This window comes from Mus caroli, unplaced genomic scaffold (genome assembly GCF_978045245.1).
Source record: "Mus caroli unplaced genomic scaffold, Mus_caroli_1 scaffold_10, whole genome shotgun sequence".
Classification (NCBI taxonomy): Eukaryota; Metazoa; Chordata; class Mammalia; order Rodentia; family Muridae; genus Mus; species Mus caroli.
Genome location: NW_028227265.1, coordinates 44706710 through 44729795, shown reverse-complemented (window position 1 = coordinate 44729795; position 23086 = coordinate 44706710). Strand labels below are relative to the sequence as shown.

General features: G+C 46.8%; 2 protein-coding genes across 3 annotated transcripts; one reads left to right on the top strand and one right to left on the bottom strand.

The window, feature by feature from the left end:
* The first annotated feature begins 1389 nt into the window (after nt 1-1389).
* Syce2 (synaptonemal complex central element protein 2) lies at nt 1390-16949 on the top strand. 2 transcript variants are annotated; one of them, XM_021169500.3, is made up of 5 exons: nt 1390-1450; nt 1893-2027; nt 13201-13354; nt 15518-15706; nt 16732-16949. In XM_021169500.3, exons 3-5 carry the CDS (start codon nt 13322-13324, stop codon nt 16774-16776), a joined length of 267 nt encoding a protein of 88 aa, XP_021025159.1. In that variant the 5' UTR covers nt 1390-1450; nt 1893-2027; nt 13201-13321; the 3' UTR covers nt 16777-16949. The 2 variants fall into 2 exon arrangements, with proteins under 2 accessions (XP_021025159.1, XP_021025158.1); XM_021169499.3 differs by having other exon boundaries at nt 1399-1450; nt 1915-2027.
* Nucleotides 16191-22922, bottom strand: Gcdh (glutaryl-CoA dehydrogenase). The gene is made up of 11 exons (XM_021169498.2): nt 22796-22922; nt 22687-22713; nt 22250-22393; nt 22060-22122; nt 21437-21607; nt 20033-20162; nt 19731-19947; nt 18657-18760; nt 18348-18473; nt 17831-17991; nt 16191-16650 (listed from the first exon to the last, which is right to left on the bottom strand). The coding sequence occupies exons 1-11, from the start codon at nt 22920-22922 to the stop codon at nt 16577-16579; spliced, it is 1344 nt and encodes a 447-aa protein (XP_021025157.1). The 3' UTR covers nt 16191-16576.
* Between the last annotated feature and the right edge of the window lie 164 nt (nt 22923-23086).

Below are 23086 nucleotides of genomic sequence, written 5' to 3'. Positions count from 1 at the left end.
ATCAACCAGTGCAAAGGCTAGCAGATCTGGCTTCCTCTCGTGGAGTTTGCAGGCTAGGATTGCTCACCCACAGATTCTTCCTACCAAGACTAGCTGTGCTGTATTTAATAAATAGCTGAGGGTCCAGGTTGCAGCCATAGCGTTAGAGAAGCCCACTGGATCCCAGTTTCACTGTGTGTCCTTCATTCCCTCACATAGCATTTCAGGCCCCAAGCTGCTAGGGATGTAGCATCAAAAACAGAAAGGGTTAGGAAAATGGCTCAGAGGTTAAGTACTGGTTTGTCCTGCAGAGGACCAAGTCTAATTTTAAGCACCCGTATGGTGGCTCACAATTGTAATTCCAGCCTCAGGGGACCTGAACCTCTTTTCTGGCCACTATGGGCACTATGCACACACATAGTATAGAAATAAATATATGCAGTCAAAATACCCACACCCGTAAAAATGTGTATTAAAAAAACACTTAAACACAAGAGATCCCTCCAGATGGCTCAGTGGGTACAGGTGCTTGCCTAGTCTGATGACCTGAGTTCCATCTCCATGACCCACAAGGTGGAAGGAGATAGTGGACTCGTTCAGGCTGTCCTCTGACTTCCACACTCCCGGAGTGGATGGCACATAGGCATGCACAAAATAGGTCAAACATAAAACAAAAATAAAACTCAGCTCATCGATGAAGAGCAGTAGGGAACAGGAATTCGATTTTCAACACCCATGCCAGGAGGCTTATAACTAGGGGATCTGATGCCCTCTTCTGGCCTTAGCTGGAAGGTGCCCAAAAGTAGTTTAAATCATATATAACATGTAAATAAAACTTAAAAATGAAGGTTGTTCCTAGGTGGTGCCTGCCTTCAATTCCAAGGCAGAGAGGCAAGCTGATCTCTGAGAGTTCTAGGTCAGCCTGGTTTACAGAGTCCTAGGCTGGGACATAGTGGAACCCTGTTCCAAAAGAATTTGATCCGGGCACTAGTGGCGCATACTTTTGAACCCAGCACTCTAGACGCAGAGGCAGGAGAGTGTGAGTTTGAGGCCAGTGTGATGTACAGAGCTAGTTCTAGGACAGTCAGGGAAACACAGAGAAACCCTATCTTAAAAAGATACCGTCTCCGCACAAACTGTAGCTCGAAGGGGCAGAACTCTAACGCAATGTGAATTCCTCAAACTCTGAGGGCCACAGGTGACCCCGAGTCCCGCACCTGCGCATTATGAGCTCAGACGCCCACTGGTCCATACAACACAAATCCGTCTGTCACCGCGCGCAGCACCAGCATAGCCCAAAAGGCAGAGCCAGTTCGGAGGGCCTTCGAGTTCGCCGCCTGTGGGGGGGCGGGGCCGGGCCAGGGCGCGTTTCATTCAGCACGTGCCCGGGGCGTGGCGTGCGGGGGGCGTGGCGTGCGCAGAGGGCGCTGAGGCGGGAAAAGACGGAATGGAGCGCCGCGGAGTGAGTGAGGTGCGGTTTCCCGTGTGCGGACGGAGGGCGACGGGCGACGGTCGGGGCTTAGGGCCGCGGGGAACGGAGACTTCCTCCACACATTCGCACCCGGGCCCTGTTCCCCGCGGTTGGAGCCGCCTCTTGCCGGGAGACGCGAGGTTTCCTGACTAACGAGACGGTGGGGCCTGGTGGACGAGGCCGTGAGGAGGTGCGGTGCGCTTCAGGAGCTGGGCGAAGACAGCGCACGGGGTAGACCAGGCCGGGCCTCGAACCCGCAGCGGTTGCCTGCCTCCGCCTCCCGAGGCTGAGGAGGGGTTCGAGGCGTGTGCCACACTCGGCCTCCTTTTAACTATTCCCGCGGGAAGGTGTTAGCGCGCCCCCCATTGCGGCCCCGAGGGTCCTGACCCCCGGGCCTCCCGGCTAGCGCGTCCCTTTTGAGCTTCCCCACCCCGCCTCTCAGAGCAGGCTGCGCTCGCTCGCAGGTGGCCGTGCCTCCCGTGGAGTTAAAGGACCAGGAGCCGCCGGCGATTGTGGAGAGCGGAGAGCATCCGCAGAGTGAGAACCACGAGGAGACGCCCGGCTCAGTGGCCCCGAGGTGAGGAGTGACAGGCCCAGCTCCCCTTCCGGGACCCGGGGCCCCGCCTTGGTCACGTAGGTCATTCCACGAGGTCTGCCCGGGCCTTGGTCCACGGGTGATTTAACACCTTCCAGGTTGGTGTTTTATGAAGCCGCAGCGGACAAGTGGAGCACCGTAGCGGGCCTGCTTAGGTGTCCTGATGAGGATAGCCATGAGACAGACCTCATATAGAGGAAGTTTACTGGCGAGAAGGGAGAGGTGGAGGAAAACAGAGAGCGAGAGCGAAAGAGGGAGGAAATGGAAAGATGAAGAGAGAGAAAAGAGAGGGAGAGGGAGGGAAGATGGAGAGAGAGGAGGGGAGGGGAGGGGAGACAGACACAGGAGCCAAATAGTCCTTACCTGTGAGCCAGGTTCTTACCTGGCTGTTGCTAGGTAACTCTTGGGCGGAGCCTACAGGAAATGCTAACAACAGGTGCCCACAGTGGTTCTGGCTACTGGCAGTCTCCTTTTGATATCCACAAGGTTTAATTTCAGGATGCATAGCATCCTCGTGTTTAGACTCATATTCTCTTGGTTTTTGTTTTTGTTTTGCTTTGTTTTGTTTTGTTTTGTTTTGAGACAGGGTTTCCTCTCTGTGGCTCTGGCTGTCCTGGAACTCACTATGTAGACCAGGCTGGCCTCGAACTCAGAAACCCGCCTGCTTCTGCCTCCCGAGTGCTGGGATTAAAGGTGTGCGCCACTGCTGCCCGGCTAGTTTCTCAATTCTTTTGTGGATTTATGTGTGTGTGTTTTATTTAAGACATCAACAGAAAAGGGGTGAAAAAAAGCTGGGCATAGTGGCACGTGCCTTTTATTTATGCACTACAGAGGCTGAGAGGAAGGCAGGGCTCTGAGCTCAAGGCCAGCCTGGTCTACAAAGTAAGTTCCAAGGCAGCCAGGCAGCCAGGGCTACACTAAGAAACACTGTCTTGAAAAACCAAAACCAAAAAAATAAGACATCAACAGCCAGGCTTGGTGGCATAAACCTTTGATCCCAGCATGGTGAGTGAGGCACTCAAAAGACACCAAAATCAAAGTCACTTAGATTTTCTCCAATATTCTAATTTTGTGATTTTTCATTTATTGTTTAGATATGTGATCCACTCTGCATTTTCTCCTTTGTTTGCTCTCTTGTTTTTTTGCTGTATAGAGGATGGAACCCAGCGTGCTATGTATGCGTGGTAGATGAGCACCCTGTCACTGAATGTACATTCTCAGTTGCTGAAACCGCATGTGTTTGGATTTGACCTTGACTGGTCTGACAAAGGAATAAAGAAAGGACAGGCACCTGTACAAAAAACCACACGGGATTGAGTGGGCCATGTGCCCTGCTGGAGGCACACCAGCCGCAGTCCTGAAACTTGGTTCATTTATAATTGGTTTTTTAGCCAATTTAAGCCTGAGATAGCAGGCTTATTGTATACAGTTGAATGAGGAAGCAGGTTTAGCTAATTTCAGTAGGAAGTCTCTGTCGGGGAGCAGTCTCAGGCTGTAAATATTCAGGAGGAAAAGAAGTGGTCCATACATTTTATACACACTGTCAACATCTGAACACATACCACGGGAAGGCTTTGCCATTCCCAGGAATCTGAAGCATTGAAGTTCTTGAAATGGTTGTGTTCATGTCAACAAGGTACAGTCACTCAGGACTTATTTCATCAGAGTCTTGTATCAGTTCAGACTGTCCAAGAACTCAAGGTCCTTCTGCATCAGCCTCCCAAGTGCTAAGATTATAGATAGGCATGTGCCATGCTGCTTATCAGAAACCTTCTGAGTATCATGGTTTAGATTTGGGGGATTATTTATTTATTTAATAGGCAAAGCCTCATGTAACCCTGGTGTCCTAGAACTCACTATGCAGACCAGGTTGGTCTTGAATGCAGAGATCAGCCTGCCTCTTCCTCCTCAGTGCTGAGATTAAAGGTATATACTACCCGGTCCTGGATTTTGGAATTTAGAATTAAGGATGCTCATTCTGTGACATGCCATGCAACTCACCTTTAGAAGTGTGTGATTTAATAGCTTTTAGTATATTCACAGAGCCATACAAACATCACTATCGAACTTCAGAATCTTTTCTCATTCCAGAAAAAGATGTCATGCCTCCTAGCTGTAACTCCTAGTCCTTGCTTCTTCCTCATACCCTGTATCCATTAATCTACTTTGTTTCCATACATTTGTCTATTCTGGGTATTTCATGTGCATGTAGTCATATGTCATGTGCGCTTTTTTTTGGTTTTTGGTTTTTCGAGACAGGATTTTTCTGTATAGCACTGGTTCTCTTGGAACTCACTGTAGATCTGACCTCGGACTCAGCTGCCTCCCGAGTGCTGGGATTAAAGGCAGGTGCCACCATTGCCAGGCCTCGCATGTGCTTCTTTGTGTCTAGCTTTCTTCACTTGTTATGCCATTTATACCATAGCCTTTGTCAGAACTTAAGTCTTTTTTGTAGCTAGACTTTCATATTATAAATCTATCATATTTTGTTATCAACAGACAAATTGACATTTGACTATTATATGTAACAGTGCTATGAACATCCATATGCAAGTTTTTGTGGGGATGTAGCATATGTTGTCTCCTGTATATTCAAGTTGCCCAGTCTACATGACATATTTAGCACGGTTCTTTTCTTCCGTCTTTACCTGGGTTCCTGGGATTGAATTCAGGTCTTCAGGCTTGCATAGGAGTACCTTTTACCTATATGGCCATCTCGCTGGCCCAGTGTTGGGCTTTGTTTTTGTTTATTCTTATAAAATAGTTTCTCATGTAGTCCAGGCTAGCCTTGAACTTGATACATAGCTGAAATTGTCCTAAGTTAATGCTGCTGCTTACACCTCCCGGGTTCTGGGATTGCGGGTGTGTACCACCACTCCAGGCTTGCATCAGGTATCGTATAAGTCATTAGATATGATAGAAGTCTACAGAAGGGTATGTATAGGTTCTGTGCAAATGTTACACCATTTTACAGAAGGTGTATAGATGATGAGTATCCACAGATTTAGGTATCTTAATAGGCTCTAGAAGAAAGGAGATTATACTTAGTGGGAACTGCTGGGCCAGAGATGTGACATACTTATTAGGTTCTTGTTAAAAACCTAATAAAAAAAAAAGGCTACTGGCTAGGTATGGTGCACAGCTCTAATCTCAGCACTTGGGACAAAGAGGCAAGCAAGATCTCTGTGGGTTCAAGGCTGGTTGATATGGTAAGTTATGGGGCAGCTGATACTATATAGACTGTCTCAAAAAAAAAAAAAAAAAAGGGCTGGGCGTGGTGGCGCACATTTAATCCCAGCACTCGGGAGGCAGAGGCAGGCAGATTTCTGAGTTGGAGGCCAGCCTGGTCTACAGAGTGAGTTCCAGGACAGCCAGGGCTATACAGAGAAACTCTGTCTCGAAAAAAATAAAACAAAACAAAAAAAGCAATAAAAAAGAAACAAAGGCTCTGGCTATGTAGAGAGTGTTTTGAAGTGAGTGTAAAGAGAGATGGATTAAGTTGGGCTTCTGAATGGGGTGCCATTTAGTAAGACAGATTGGGAAAAGGCCCATAGGGGAAATGGCAGAAAGGAGAGTATCCCCATCCATTATATACTAGAGCTGGCTCCTGCTGGCAAGAGCTGGTTCTTTTGTTTGTTTTGTTTTGTTCTTTGAGACAGGGTTTCTCTGTGTATCCCTGTCAGTTCTGGAACTCATGCTGTAGACCAGGTTAACCTTAAACTCAATAGATTCTTCTACCGTTGCCTCCTGAGTGCTGTGGTTAAAGGTGTGTGTCACCACTGCCTGGCTCAAGCGCTGATTCTATATATTCCTTCCTAAGTTGGCAAGTTTATGTTAGAAGCTTTATATTGCTATAGTGGGAATATATGCACATTGGCACTTGACAAACTATAAATCATGGCTGGCTTTCCCCATCCCTCAGAAGGCCAGTAATAAGTAGCTCAGTGCTTACCAGGACACCTCTGCTTTCTGCTTGTTGTGGTTTCTCACAGGTGCAGGCTTCTAGGGCAGAGGTAAGAGTGTAAGTTCCACTTTACAACCTCCCTCACCACCTTAAAGTGGTGTGATACAAGGGACTATTAGGATGCTGTTATGACAGTTGTAGACTGAATGAATGAGCTTACTTGAGGCCAGAGTAAAAGGCTCCAGAGAAGATCAGATTCCCCCACTTCACTCCCATTTCTCAGTAGGAAAACAGACTGAAGGGCTTTCTACACCTGTGCTATTAGAGACAAGAAAATTGGCAGATATGAATGAAACATTCATTTGATAAATGTTCTGCAAACATTAGCATGCTTAGACCAGAATCTCTGTGGTGAAGAGAAACAGGCAAAGAAAGCATTTACAGACTTGAAAGATTTTTTTACCAGAGCCAAAAACCAGATGGTTGAAAATCATCACAGGGACCAGTTAGCGGATCCAGCAGCCAGCACTCGGGAGCATGATTGAAATATTAACACATTGCTGAAGGGGAGGTGGGTGAGGAACGAACTCATCACCATCCACTCCAATCTTCCCCCTGTCTGGCACAACTTCAGCAAAACATCACTTTGCCTGAGTGCCAGATTCTGTGGGTCCCTCTCCTGGGCATGCCCCCTGAGATGGTCATAAGTAGCTGGTAGCTTATTTACTTGTGTTATCTGTGAGTGGCCATGGAAGGAAGGCCCCATCAGTGAGTAGCTCTGGCCCATATGACTGCCAATCATAGCTTTACCTGGAGTGAACAGATGGTCTCTTTGCTTAGACCCATTTCCTGGGCCCCCTGCCAACTTAGGCCCTGCTTGGGAACTCTTCTAATTCTTGGAACTGATCAGGGGCTTCTTAGAAGGACAGACATAATAGATGGGTGCATTGATATGCTTACAGGCCTCACATCCCAAGCCCCACTCAGGCCAAGCACACTAGGCAACTGTTAATGTGCTCTCTTCCATTACCTGGCCTCAGTCCAGGGTTCTGCCACAGAAGTCAGCCCAGGAACTGAAGAAGCCTGCAGAGAGGACACCGCACATTTTGTTTATTAAAGCTAATTGGTGAGTGCAGACCCAGGGAACCCAATGATTCATTAGCATCTTGATTAATATGCAGCTGCTGAGTATTAAGAAAAATGAAATGGCAAAGCTAAAATCCACAAAAGATGGGTTTGCAAAAATAAAAAAGCTCCCAGTAGACATCTGATGCCAAATTCAAGTGATTTTTTTTCTCACTATTTTTTTTTTTTAAAGATTTATTTATTTATTATATTTAAGTACACTGTAGCTGTCTTCAGACACTCCAGAAGAGGGCGCCAGATCTCGTTGCGGATGGTTGTGAGCCACCATGTGGTTGCTGGGATTTGAACTCTGGACCTTCGGAAGAGCAGTCGGGTGCTCCTACCCACTGAGCCATCTCACCAGCCCCCTTTCTCACTATTTCTGTAGTTGCCATTAAAAAATCTGTCCTCTCATCTCTTGAGCACTGAAGGAGAACATCTTGGAGCCATTAGAAGTTAAGTCAGGTTGCAAAGAAATACACAAAAAGAAATACCTGGTGCCGGGCAGCACTTGGGAGGCAGAGGCAGAGGCAGGTGGGTTTCTGAGTTCAAGGCCAGCTTGGTCTACAGAGTGAGTTCCAGGACAGCCAGGGCTACACACAGAAACCCTGTCTTGAAAATAAAAGAAAGAAAGACAGACAGACAGACAGACCTGGGAAGATTGAGCCTAATTTCTTTTTCTTTTTTTTTTTTTTTTTGTTTTTTTGTTTTGTTTTTCGAGACAGGGGTTCTCTGTAAAGCCCCGGCTATCCTGGAACTCACTTTGTAGACCAGGCTGGCCTTGAACTCAGAAATCCGCCTGCCTCTGCCTCCCAAGTGCTGGGATTAAAGGCGTGCGCCACCACGTCCGGCACCTAATTTCAAAATCCTAAACTTTGGTCCGGGAGAGTTGAGACAAGGCAAGCTGGGTGCAAAAAAGGCATGAGAGCAGAGATCCTAGAGTAGCTTGTCAGCAGAACACTTATAGCACAGAGGGAAGCCTTTGAGGGGCTGGACAGTACAGAAGAGAATTGCCATCTCTACCTGAGCACATGCACACCAAAAGCATAAAGTAAGGCAGAGTCATGACCAAAAAGAGGAGGGGAGAGGCAGAAAGGGAAAGGGAAAGTGGTTCTGGATAAAGGCTGATGGATTTGGGGAAATTTTTTTGTTGAAGGACCAGATTGCTGGGGTAGAAGGTATGGCTCAGTGGTAGAGCAGTTATCTTGTATGTACAGAGCCTGGGGCCCACCCCTGCCTTGAAAACTAAACAGACTGGAAAGGGTTCAGGCCAGGCCCTGGAAAGTCTTGTCTGCTGTACAAGGAATTTAGTTTTGACCCTGTGGCACCATTTTTTTTTTTTCTTTTTTGGTTTTTTGAGGGGGAGAGGTCTTTCTTAGACTATCACACAGGATTAGGAGATCAGATTTTGGGTTGGAAGGTCACAGGGGTCCAGGTGAGAACTGAGAGATGTACAAAGAATAATAGAGTGTGGGGGGAAAATTTGAAAGGTAGAAACTGGAAGATTCAAGCCAGGATATGAAGGGCCAGAGAAGCTGACTGCTAAGTTTCTAGTGCAGGGATCAGGTGGTTTTATGTATCATTTACTAAGAGGAGGGAGGATGGGATCTTATGTAGGGGGAAGAAGAAAGATGGTAATTGGTATGCAAAAGTGGAGCTTGAATGCTTTTGGGATAGTCTTGCTGAGAGCTCTAGAAAAAGACACCTTGTTGAAAGATTTGAAGAAGGTCATGGAATGGGAATACATTTTGGGTCAAAGTATGAATGGTAGTGAAAGCCCTCAAGAATCATAATTTTGTGTTTGTTTTGAGGCAGAATCTCTACATATAACAGCTTACCCTCGAACTAGGCGAGATCTGCCTACCTTTCTTCCAAGTGTGGGATTAAATTTCCATCACAGCCAGTTTAAGAGTCACTAAATTTTTGGGAGGCAGAGGCAGGTGGATTTCTAAGTTCAAGGCCAGCCTGGTCTACAGAGTGAGTTCCAGGACAGCCAGGGCTACACAGAGAAACCCTGTCTCGAAAAACAAAACAAAAGAAAAAAACAAACAAAAAACCAAAACAAAAAAAAGTCACTAAATTTATTTATTCAGGCAGTGGTGGTGAGTGCCTTTGATCCCAGCACTTGGAAGTCAGAGGGAGGCAGATCTCTGAGTTCCAGGGCAGAAGGTATACACATTGAAACCCTGTCTCAAAGGAAAAAAAGGATCATTAATTTATTGGCTGCACATTTATTGCTTCTCCCACACAGAGATGGGGAAGATGACTTCTACAAGGTCCCAGCCCTCCTGGAATCTAGACTTGGCTAGGGCATAGACAAAGACAATGACACTGTAATTGATGTGTGTACTAAGACTGCCAGGAGCACTTTCTAGAACATGTCTCAACATTTCTAGTGCTGTGACCCTTTAATGTAGTTTCTTGTGTTATGGTGGCCCCAAACCATAAAATTATTTTTGTTACTACTTCATAACTGTAGCTTTGCTACTGTTATGAATTGTAGTGTAAATATCTGTGTTTTATGATGGTCTTAGGCAATACCTGTGAAAGGGTTGTTTGACCCCTAAAGGGGTGGTAACCCACAGGTTGAGAAATGATGTTCTAGAGGATTCAGGACTTAGGTGGGAAAGACACTGCCCTGGCACCCCACACTACAGGAATGCCCTTGGAAAACTGTAGCCTGAACTGTGGAAGGGCCTGAAGGCATAGGTGGGAACAATAGGAGTTAGAAGACAACAGAGTCGGTGATATGCTCATGGGGGCAAGGTACTTGCCTCTTGAGTTTGGTGACTTGAGTTTGATACCTAGAATCCACATGGTAAAGAAAGAAAGGAAGGAAGGAAGGAAGGAAGGAAGGAAGGAAAGGAAGGAAGGAAGGAAGGAAGGAAGGAAGGAAGGAAGGAAGGAAGGAAAGAAAGAAAGAAAGAAAGAAAGAAAGAAAGAAAGAAAGAAAGAAAGAGAAAGAAAGAGAAAGAAAAGAAAAGAAAGAGAATGGATGGATTCAAGCAGGTCAGGAACCTGGAAACAGGAACTGAAACAGAGGTTATGGGGAACACTGCTTGTTCTCCATGTTTTGTTTTGTTTTTTTTTTCGAGACAGGGTTTCTCTGTGTAGCCTTGGCTGTCCTGGAACTCACTCTGTAGACCAGGCTGGCCTCGAACTCAGAAATCCACCTGCCTCTGCCTCCCAAGTGCTGGGATTAAAGGCATGTGCCACCACGCCCAGCTCTTTTTTTTTTTTTTTTAAGATTTATTTTATGTATATGAGTACACTGTAGTTGTCTCCAGACACACCAAAAGAGGGCATTGGATCCCATTACAGATGGTTGTGAGCCACCTTGTAGTTGCTAGGAATTGAACTCAGGACCTCTGGAAGTGCTCTTAACCGCTGAGCCATCTCTCCAGCCCCTAGTTTCTTATACAACTCAGGGCCAACCCAGGACCAAATCAGAGATGGCACCACCTACAGTGCCTGAATCATCCCACATCAATCATTAATCAAGGAAAGGCCCACATAGACTTGCTTACAGGCCAATTTAGTGGAGGCATTTCTCAATTGAGGTTCCCTCTTCTTAGACAACCCTAGCCTGTGTCAAGTTGACAAAAACCAAAAACTAACTGGCAGATGGAATATGGAAAAAGCATTTGTGGAATGACAGAGTGGTTTTTTTTTTGTTTTGTTTTGTTTTGTTGGTTTCTTTTTTTTTGGTTTTTCGAGACAGGGTTTTTCTGTGTAGCCCTGGCTGTCCTGGCACTCACTTTGTAGACCAGGCTGGCCTCGAACTCAGAAATCCGCCTGCCTCTGCCTCCCGAGTGCTGGGATTAAAGGCGTGCGCCACCACGCCCGGCTTCAGAGTCGTTTTTGTAAGAGGGTATGTCAGGGAAGAGGAGCTGTGGCCACCAGCAAGCTTTGAAAGCAGTATCCCAGTTTGAAGCAAAGTTCAGGGGAGCTAAGACCAGGCATCTTGAGCCTGTTCCCCAGCTCTAGGCACATGCAAGGAGAGCATGACTGTCCTAAAGCATCTAAGACACATAGCATCTGAGTGAAACTCCACCTCAGTCAGACTTGGAAAGATGACTGACTTCAGCCTCAGAGGTCAAAGATCCTTTGTAAATCCATTCCACCCCAAAAGCCATTTTATAGAAATGTTCAGGGGTTGGCCTCCTAGTTCCCATGCTTTCTATAGGTGGCCTCGCTGTAGAATTTCTGCCTTTCTAAAGCAGTCCTAATATGGTAAATGCATTGGAGGAAAATGAAGTTGTATGCAGCTGGAGGTGGGATAACAGATCAGCATTGTATTCTTCATTCAACTGACAGTGGAGCTAATGCATAGTGGCTTTTGTCTGTAATCCCAGCACTTGAAAGGTTGAGTCAGGAGTATTGCCTTAAGTTTAAAAAACGGCCATGGGCTAAAGGATGAGGTACTGTTTCAAAACCAACAACAAAAAAATAGGCTAGTGACAACCTCATGCTGGAATACAGGGGCAACAAGGGCACACTCCTTTGATGCTTCTGATCATACGTGACAAGCACACGGTAGTGTATATCCACAGGAGTTATAAATGGCAGAGGGCAGGCGGGCATATTGCTCTCAGCAGCATCTGAATTCACATCTCGATGTACAAACAGGATGCAGAGAGCATCCTGGGAATGGGGACAGTCTTTTGAAACCTCAAAACCCCATTGGCACACCTCCTCCAACAAGGCCATACCTGAAGGCACTCTAGCCAGCTCACAAACATGGCTCTGACAGGGCTTTGCTCTTCTCCCCAGTTCCCTCCACCTTGCTAAACCCCCTTAGATTCCATTCTTAAAGCTAGCTACCAAGGTCTCTTCAGTTATCTGGCCACTTCCTCCTCCTGAGGCTGACTACCAGCTATCAAAGTACTGAAGTCCAGCAGTCAAAAGCCCCCTCTGGCTGCCCTAATTAACATGCCCAATCAACACATCATCCTAACATGGGGTTTCCTATTTTGCTTTTATAAACTGCCATTTTCCTATGGGCCACCTCTCTCTTCTCTCTATCCAGAGGCAGTTTTTGTCCCACTTCAGGATAAACAGCTCTCCTCCCTCTCCTTTGTTCCCTTCCCCTTTTCCCTCATCCTCTATCTTCTGCCTTTGTCCCTTATCCCTGCCCTCTGGGGAAATAAATCTCCTTTCTGCTAAGAATTTAGACTTTGGTGTATTGAGCTGACTCCAAGATTCCCTACAATACTTCCTAATGCTTCCCAAACAGTCCTACCAACTGGAACCAAGTAGTCAACATATGAGCCCCATAGGGGAGTGGGGGTGTTCTTACTCAAACTACCTTAGTGCTCATTTCAGAGAAGCCAGGGGTCTCAGCTGCTGAGCTATATGTGTGTGTGTATGTGTATAGTGGTATGTGTTTATGTGTGTGTGTATAAACACACACACATAAACACACAAAACAATGACTTTGGGCTGCGTAGATTTTGTCCTGGAACTGAAGGCATGTTGGACTTACACCCTGGTCCAGCTCTAGGTTATATAAGGGTTGGGAGGCCTGTGCCTCAACCCTTAATGAACTAGGAAAGTTGTTTCATGTCACCCACAAAGGCAGCCATCTACTTACACCTTCCTCACACACACCATACAGCTTATTTAGGTCACATTTTCCCTGCCCCTGTGTGAGTGTGTGTGCATGCTATGCTCAGTGGTAAGCATATATTCTCCCACTGAGCTCCACTCAGATCAGCCACTTTTTGGAGAACATAATTCTTTCAGTCTTTTCTTTTCTCTTCTTTTCTTTTCTCTTCTTTTCTTTTCTCTTCTTTTCTTTTCTTTTCTTTTCTTTTCTTTTCTTTTCTTTTCTTTCTTTCTTTCTTTCTTTCTTTCTTTCTTTCTTATATATAAGTACACTGTAGCTGTTTGTTTGTTTGTTTGTTTGTTTATTATTATATGTAAGTACACTGTAGCTGTTTTCAGACACTCCAGAAGAGGGCATCAGATCTCATTATAGATGGTTGTGAGCCACCATGTGGTTGCTGGGATTTGAACTCAGGCCATTCGGAAGAGCAGTCACTGCTCTCAGCTGCTGAGCTATCTCTCCAGCCCTCTTTCAGTACTTTCAGAAGTCAGAGTTTAACCCTTATATCTCTACCTTAGTGCCAGTTGCCAGCTGCCAGGACCCTTCTCCTCTCTGGACTCTAGCATTGAAACCCTGAAGAAGAAAGCCCAGGAACTGATTGAAAACATCAATGAAAGCAGGCAGAAGGACCATGCACTTATGACCAACTTCAGGGACAGCCTCAAGATGAAGGTGATGAATCCCTCAGAGGGAAGGGAAGCTATAAGAAGGAAGAACCTATGACCTGGTATCTGTTAGCTTCCAGGCACTCTGCTAGGCGGGCACTTTGCACATAGCTGTCATTTTACTCTAGAAGAGTCACTAGATTGGCCCATATTATAAGTGAGAAAATTAAGGCTCATAAGTGAATGATTTTGGATGAAAATGTTGCTTAGTGGTAGGGCATTTGCCTAACCAGAAAACTGATACTGGCTTGATACCCATTTAAACACACATACACACTTTTTTTTAACGTGCTAAACCAGATATGGTAACTCCACCTTTAATCTCAGCACTTGGGAAATAGAGGCAGGCAAATCTCTGAGTTCAAGGCCAGCCTGGTATACATAGTGAGTTTTAAGCTAGTGAGAATCTCAAGAAGAAAAAAAAAAAGTGAGGCCTGATGGCTCAGCAGTTAAGAGCACTTACTTCCAGAGGACTGGGCTTGACTCCTAACACCCATGTTAGGTAACTTACAACTCCCTGTAACACCAGCTCCTGTAGATCAGATGCCCTCTTCTGACCTCCATGATCAGTAGGCATGCATGTTACACATATAGACAAGCAGGCAAAACACCCATATCTTAAAAAATAAAATAATAATAATAATATAAGGGAGCCAGGCTCAGGAACAGAGATTTATTCAATTCAAGAGTCTTCAGCATGCTAGATAAGTACTCTTAATACTGGGCTATATATATATATCCCAGACTTGTTTTTATTTTGAAGCAGGGTCTCACTTGCCCAGTTGCCTTGAACTCACACCGTAGTCCAGGCCTTGAACTTGTAGTGTTCCTGCCTTAGCTTTCTGACTACCTAGGATTCTCCAACAGGCATGGCTGTGGCTTGCCTTATCTTTCCCATGTGTCTTCAGAAAGTAGCTGTGGTCTGGGATGAGATGGCTGGTCCTACAACACACGGGGCTCATGCCTCACAAAGCCTGATGGTACGATTGTTGGAATGCAGCAGCTGGGCACTGCCTGAATGTGACTCTGCCTGGCGCTGCTTGAAAGTGCACTTGTCTTGGGAGAGCAATTACTGGGATTCAGGCATTCACAGTTGGCAAGTGAAACCACTTCAACAGAGAAATACTTTGCCCTGAGTCTGCTCAAGAAGAAATGTATGGACCCGACTTTTATGGTGGAAAGTGAGACACTGATTTGAGACTCAGGACATTTCTTTCTGGAAGACATTCAGATAAGAAGATGAAATTAATTCTCTGAAAAGTCAGACTTTTTCTATTTCTAACTTATACATATTGTCTTCCCTTGGTATCCAATAAGAGCATTAGTTTCAGAACCTCACAGACACCTGTTTTTACAGGTGGTACTCAGTTCCCTCATATCAAATGAGGCAGTATTTGCATAGAACCAATGACTGTCTTTCTGTAAATTTTACTTATTTTGGGGTTTCTGAGGCAGAGTCTTGCTATATAACTCTAAATGGTTTGAAACTCAATGCGTAGCCCAGAAGACTTTCTCCTGCCTCTACTACCACGTGCTAGACTTACAGGAGTAACCACCACACCTGGCTTCCTACAGATTTACTTTCCATCATTCCTAGATTTAGTAAGAACCAACCGAACATATACAATGTTATCTTGTTCTAATAAAGAAGCTGGGCATTGTGGCATATTCCTATAATTCCCAGGATTTAGGAGGTAGCACTAGGGTCAGGAGTTCAAAATCAGCCTCAACCACATAGCTATTTCAAGGCTAGTCCCAACTACATGAGACTGATTATCTGAAACACAAGAACTGGGAATGGTGGTGTACACCTGTGCACATATAATCCCAACACTAAGGAGGCTGACACTGGAAGATTGATGAGTTCAAGACTAGCCTGGGCTACATGGCAGAACCGTGTCTTTTTTTTTTTTTTTTTTTAAGATTTATTTATTATATGTAAGTACACTGTAGCTGTCTTCAAACACCCCAGAAGAGGGCATTAGATCTCATTACGGATGGTTGTGAGCCATCATGTGGTTGTGGAATTTGAACTCACGACCTTCAGAAGAGCAGTCGACACTCTTAACTGCTGAGCCATCTCTCCAGCCCCCAGAACCGTGTCTTAAAAAAAGTAACATAAACAAAATTTTGCCTATGGTCAGTGTAGTTCTTGATTACTTTTTGTAAGGTCTCAGATCTGACAGAAAAGTTGGAGGAGAGGATGTACCAGGTATACAGCCACCACAGCAAAATCATTCAGGAAAGACTACAAGAATTTACCCAGAAGATGGCAAAGATCAACCATCTAGAAATGGAGCTTAAACAAGTCTGCCAAACTGTGGAAACGGTGTACAAGGACCTATGTGTCCAGTCTGAGGTAAGAATGTGGGGGTGTATCCTGTGATAAAGACCTGGAATGTCTTTCTCAGCTGAAAGTAAAACATGAATAGGATGTAGGAAATCAAATCCAGGGCACATGGATTTGCACATGCCAGACAAGTGCTGTCACCAATACCCACCCCAACTCTGGGTAGGAAACGGAACTTTTACTAATCCCTACACTGCCAGTTCCAGCCCACAGGGTTACAGTCCCTGTAAACGCCTTTGATCTGCCACCTTGTTGCGAGTCCCTAGTCACATGGTCTAGATTGAGAAGCCAAAGTATTGTCCATGTTGTTATTGTGTAGTTAGCTGTGTCATGAGGGAAAGGACAAAGTGTCCCCTGCCAGTCAGAATGTCTAGCTCAAACTCTGTGCGCTATTCCAGCATGGCACAACCCCCAGGCATGTTTATCCCTCCTATGAGAAATTCCCCAAACCACCTCTCCATGGTTACCAGTAGACCTAGTCCAGTCCTAGGAGTAAGGCACAAGCTCTTTATTTTCATCTCTTATCTGCTCAGTGTTGCACATAGAAGGCACTGCCCCGGGATAGAGGCAAGAAGGTATACTGTAAAGTCCATTGCACCTTCTCACAAGGTCTGCTCCATCTCAGTGGCTCCTGTGTTACTCCCCTTTGTCTCACCCAGTTCCAAAAAACTTAAAACAGGGTAGGTGGAGGCTGATTTCATCCAGTTAAAAAGGGTTGAGGGCCATACAGAGAATTAATTTCATCTTCTTATCTGAATGTCTTCCAGAAAGAAATGTCCTGAGTCTCAAATCAGTGTCTCACTTTCCACCATAAAAGTCGGGTCCATACATTTCTTCTTGAGCAGACTCAGGGCAAAGTATTTCTCTGTTGAAGTGGTTTCACTTGCCAACTGTGAATGCCTGAATCCCAGTAATTGCTCTCCCAAGGATCAGAGCATGAATATCATGTGTACCTGTGTGAGATGAATGTTAGAGTTGGTTTGGAATCTTCAGCTCATAACTTACTTTTAAAGTCATCCCTCATGCTGCCCTAGGTTCCCACTTGCGAAGAACAGAATTACAAAGATGGTGAATGCTGACTTCTGCTAAGAGGCTTCCATCTCAATGTGAGAAGGCACAGAGGCTGCTGCTTGAGGCATGCTGATATTGTTTTTTACAGTTCTGTAACCCAACATAAAGCCACCAATGCTCTTTGTGTTAATTACCATAGTGTGACAAGGTTTGACCCTGCCATAAGCCTTGCCTTAACAAATTCTCCCAACCCACATCTATAGTTGATTAAATGTTTTGATTTCACCCTGGTCATACTTTATTCCAGAATTGGAAAGACTGATGATCATCTATGCAAAAACATGGCTGGTCCTTTGCTCTTTCCCACCTTCAGGGACAGCAGCAAAAACCATAGTTTCCTTTTTACACAGTCAAATACTATCACTTATTTCCAAAAGCCTAAATCTGATCCGTGTCAAATTGTAGGATCTCACCTCGCCCCTCCCTCTCACTATTTCTGGAGTGTTTCATTCAGTAGTCTAAGATAACCACTGAAGGCTGTGGTGCTTTCCCTTGGTTCAAATCCGGTCATTGGGGCAGGCAGGGAAGATATCCCATATATTCTGCTTTTTCTGTCTAGAAGATTCCCTGCCCGTGAAGCTGGTGCCCCTGCTTAGCATGCATCACAGGGGATTCTATCCCCCCCCCCCCTTTTAATATTGATTAAAGGTGTGTGAGTTTAGGTGCACATGGGGAGGCCAGGGTACTGCCTCAGGTCCTGGTCCTCATTAAAGACAGAGGACATTGTTGTTGTTATTGACTACTCTGTACCCAGGCCAGCTGGTCTGAGAGCTTCTAAAGATTCGTGCCTGAGTTTCCCATTTTACCTAGAAGCACTGGGCTACAGACACGTGTTACTGTGCTGGCTTTTACAAAGGCTGTGGGGACTTAAACACTGGTTCTCTTGCTTTTATGGCAACTGATGGGCTCATTGAGCCATCCCCACAGCCCTCCTTTATGTTTTAGCCCTCCAATGACAGAGTGGTAGAGTTGAAGCCACTTGGTGACAGCTGGTGGACTCAGCTGTGCTGTCTCCCTCCCCTAGGCCACTATGACACTCTCCTCCCTGAGCCCAGCTCTGACCTTCATAAGTGTTCACTGCCTCCAGATTCATAGCATGCCGGATGACATGGTACTCATCAGAAATCCCATTTCCTCCCAGGATGTCTCGTGCCTGGCGGGCAATGTCCAGGGCTTTTCCACAGTTGTTTCTCTTCAACATGGAGACCATTTCTGGGGTAGCCCTGGGAACAACACATATGTTATAAACACTGGGTCTCATGTCCTGACCACACCCAGAAGATAGAGCACGTCCAACTGGCAAGTCTGTGTCTGATCCAGCCCATCAAAACCAAGGGGAAGACTGAGCAGTGGTGGCACACGCCTTTAACCCCAGCACTCGGGAGGAAGAGGCAGGCAGATCTCTGGGGGTACAAGGCCAGCCTGTCTACAGAGTGAGTTCCAGGACAGCCAAGGGTACATAGAGGAAACCTCTTGAAAAAGCAAAGGGGAAGTGGGGAGAAGCTTATGTCCCTGGGGCCACCATTTGGGAAGGATCTCAGAAAGGGCCTAGAATTCAGCCATAGTATATAATCCATACTTGTCCTGATCCTTTAAACGGCCAAGTTGCAAACAAGCATGGAGTCCCAGCGTGATCTCAGTGAGCATGTCTGCCAACTTCTTCTGAACCAGCTGGTTCCTGGCCAAGGGGACTCCAAACTGGATCCTAGGATAGGCAAAGTCACGTTAAGACCCATAGTTCAAGAGGCTTTCTAGTCCCTGCTGTCACATCAACATTTTAACTGCTCAAGATGTCCTGGGCCATCTCACAGCAGAGAACTTAAACTTGGTGGGTGCTGGGGAACCCCAAAACCCTCCACACCCTCAGGTGTTATAGCAGCCCACATACCTGTCCAGGGCATACTGCCGGGCTGTGTGCAAACAGAACTCAGCAGCTCCCAACACACCCCATGTGATGCCATAGCGGGCAGTGTTAAGGCAGCCAAAAGGGCCCTATAAGATTGACAAGAGGTCTCAGTCAACTGAAGGTCTGGGAAGAACCAACTGAAGGAAAATCCATCTCTCAAGTGTCCCAAAGGGATCTGTAGCCATTTAACAGCGCCCCCCTCCCCAGGGTGTAAGCCCCAAAACTTGGGTGCATCAAGCCTTGTTCAGTGGTTTTCCACTCTGTATGTGCAAGTAGTCCTATACAACATGGAGCCTGACCTCAGTGCTCACATCTAAGAGGCTGGCAGGAGAGGAAGCTACTCATGCATACAGAGTAGTAAGTGATCCAAGGCCAAGATGCATTTTGGGCAGAGATAATGAGCAAAGTGGTAACTGGAAAGGTGAACTTAGCACATCTGTGAACAGGGAGGATCACTAACTTCACAATGCTCCATAACCACAAGGCCTATGTTTGCTCTCCACTTGAAAAGGTGAGAAAGGGCTGGAAAGATGGCCCAGTGGTTAAGAACACTGACTGAGCCGGGCGGTGGTGGCGCACGCCTTTAATCCCAGCACTTGGGAGGCAGAGGCAGGCGGATTTCTGAGTTCGAGGCCAGCCTGGTCTACAAAGTGAGTTCCAGGACAGCCAGGGCTATACAGAGAAACCCTGTCTCGAAAAACCAAAAAAAAAAAAAGAACACTGACTGCTCTTCTGAAGGTCCTGAGTTCAAATCCCAGCAACCACATGGTGGCCCACAACCACTCGTAATGAGATCCTACGCCCTCTTCTGGTGCGTCTGAAGACAGCTACAGTGTACTTATTTATAATAATAAATAAATCTTTGGACCAGAGTGAGCAGGGACTGAGTGAGTGGGGCCTGCTGGAGCAAGCAGGGTTGACTGGATCGAGCAGAGCGCCTAAATTCAATTCCCAACAACTAGATGAAGGCTAACGATTATCTATACAGATATAGTATACTCATATACAATCAATCAATCAATAGAAAAGGTGAGCCAGCAGGTGCCTACCACATACCGCCAGGCTGGATACATTAGGCAGCACATTCTCCTCAGGCACTTCCACGCCGTCCATGATGATCATACCGGTAGCTGAGGCCCGCAAGGAGAACTTTCCTTCAATCCTAGGGGCTGAGAGGCCCCGCATACCCTTCTCCAATATGAAGCCCCGAATACAGTTATCCTCACACCGAGCCCACACTATAAATAGGTCAGCCACAGGGGAGTTGGTGATCCTGGAGGCCAGAGAGTTATGGAGAGATCTGGCTGCTGCTTCCATGTACACACCTTTTCACCCACCAGTCTACCTGGGTCTCTCACCAGGTCTTGGTCCCACTGAGAGTGTAGCTCTGGTTTGATGGATTGTGGCGAGCTCTGGTCTCCATGCCACCTGGGTCACTCCCATGGTTGGGCTCTGTAAGTCCAAAGCAGCCCAGAAGTTCACCCTTGGCTGTAAGCACAAGAGAGGGTCTCATTTATCTCCTGATAAATTATCTTCTCACTGAATCAGACCTGAAAAAAGGCAGATACACCCTGCATCATGGCACTCAGTGTGCTGCTGAGAAAATGGTCCAGGCCATAAACAAATTATCATAATGTGAAGGATGCCAGAAAGAAAGGGGTTGGCAAGAGTATCTTGAAGGGCACTAAGAGGTTTAGCTGAAGGAAGGTATGAAGTTTGAGAGGTTTTTTTTCTTGTTACTTGCTTTTGTTTATTTTTTAAGATTTATTTATTTATGTTATTTATATGAGTACACTGTAGCTGTCTTCAGACACACCAGAAGAGGACATGGGATCCCATTAGTTTGTGAGCTACCATGAGGTTGCTGGAAATTGAACTCAGGACCTCTAGAAGAGCAGTCAGTGTTCTCAATGACTGAGCCATCTCTCCAGCCCTTGTTTGTTTTTTGAGGCAGGGTTTCTTAGCTCTAGCTGTCCTGGAACTCACTCTGTAAACCAGACTGACCTTGTATTCAGAGATCTGCCTGCCTTTGCCTCCCAAGTGCTGGGATTAAAGGTATGGTGGCACCTGGCTTGTTTGTTTGTTTTGAGGTGGTCTCACTGTGTACCCCTGGCTGTCCTATAACTCACTACCGGAGACCAAGCTGGCCTCTAGACTGCTGGGATTAGAGGGGTATGCCACCACATCCAGTTTGAAGGAGGGTGTGAGGAACAGTTGTCACCAAGGTGACTGGAGAATGCCTAGTATCTGAGCAATCAGAATAGTGGCCAGAAGGATAAGCATGATAGTGTATGCCTTTAATCCAAGCTGTCCCTCCTCAGGGGACCGAGGCATGTAGACCTTTGAGTTTGATGCTACTGGTCTACAAAGCTCCTAGCCAAACAGGGCTACACAGTGAGACCATATCTACAAATAAAATCTGAGTAGCCAAAGAAGTAGGGGAAAGGTCCCAGGGGCCTGCTCATGAGCCTCGTGGATCTGGTTAGCAGTTAAGACTTTAAACTTTGGACAGGGGTGAGAGGCCTAGAAAACAAATCCAAGGGGAGATGATGGTGACCAGAGGTAAAATCAAAGGGGTGGGGGTTGGGGGGAGGGGGGAACCGACAGTGCTGGCAGGAGATCAAGGAAGACAACTGAGCCCTAGGACCTGACATGGACACAGGTGGTCTGTAGGAAAGAAGGCAGGCTGTGGAGGGACACCGGGCAGGACCTGCATTCCAGACTGACGTCTGACTTTCCTCCACTTGGCAACAGCTGCTTACCCAGTCTGGGCAGATATTTCTGTCGCTGCTCCTCGCTCCCATAGGTATAGATGGGGTGCATGACAAGGGAGGACTGAACACTCATCATCGACCTGTAGCCACTGTCCACCCTCTCAAGCTCTCGGGTCAGGAGCCCATAGGCCACCGATGACACACCAGCACAGCCATACCCTGGTGCAAAAGAAGAGCAGGTAGACCAAAGGCCAAAGATCAGCCCTGGGACTGAGTAGAGCTATAAGATGGCCCTTCTGGAAGTGGGCAGGGGGCTGCCCTGGTTGGGACTTTGTTCCTCTCATACCCACAGCTGCTTTCAGGAGAGATAACCATTGCCCATTTTACAGATGAAAAGCGTGGCTGAGGAAAAGGAATGGTTCTTCAAGATGTTGTGGGTGGGCCGGGCGTGGTGGCGCAGGCCTTTAATCCCAGCACTCGGGAGGCAGAGGCAGGTGGATTTCTGAGTTCGAGGCCAACCTGGTCTACAAAGTGAGTTCCAGGACAGCCAGGGCTACACAGAGAAACCCTGTCTCGAAAAACCAAAAAAAAAAAACCCAAAAAAAACAAACAAAAAAAAAAGATGTTGTGGGTGGGTATAGGCTGCATAGTATACACAGAAATGTCCTTACCTTTAATGGTGGGTCCCAACACGCCCAGCTCCCCCATCTCATGCACAATGTCCCTGTGAAAAACTGCAGAGATGGGTGTCAGAATCAGGCCCTGTCTCAGTCTCATGGAGTCCCTGACTCCAGGGACTGCAGCACATGCAAATCATGTATGGTCTTGAAACCCAGCACGCCCACCCTTCCACCAAGGCACCTTCGTTTCGATTGGCCAGCAGAATTCGAGACATAAGCCGCTCCTGGCAGTAGTTACGGAAGGTGTCCCTGATCAGTTTCTCATCGGCAGTCAGCTGCTCCTCCAGTATGAGTGGGTCCTTCCAGTCAAACACGGGGCGAGAGGCTGGGTAGAGTATGGGGGTCGAGTCAGCCAGAACCCCGTATCCTCTTTCTCATTTTTAAGCTGTACCCATTCCCTGCCCTCCCCCGCCCCCATCTCGCTCCAGGTGAATTCTGGCTTCAAAACAGTTTGAAAAGCACAACCCCTCTCCAGCCGAGTAGAAACAAATACCCTCTACTTTAGACTTCTGACCCTGGGGATAGCCCAGCCTCCCTTCCCAGAAGTCCTTGCATTCATGGACTAGCATGGGTCAGAGAAACAGCTGGACGGGGAATAGGTGGGTAGGTGATCCTTACATTTGGCCGGTCGGATCTGTGTCTTCTCTGCAAAAAAAAAGGACGAGAACGTCACACTGAGAAAGTGTCCTGTGTCTCCCTGCCCACCCATCCAGAGCCCTGCACTGACCGGTGTGGGCGGCCGCCGAGCTCCAGGTACGTGGAACACCCGGGAAGCGCAGGCCGGACCTGCGGCTCAGCAACCGCGCGGAGACTCTTCTCAGGGACATGTAGCCGGCGAGCATTGCAGGAACCATAACCTGGAAGGGCTGAGCGTCAGCGGGGACCAGCCTTCTCCCACCCCATACCCTTCATACCTGGTGCTTGCGGGCTGTGCTCCGGGACCAGCACACTAGGCCTAATAGGGGTTGCTCATTGGTTCCTCCCAGAACACCGCCTCCTCTGTGGCTCTGCCTTTTAA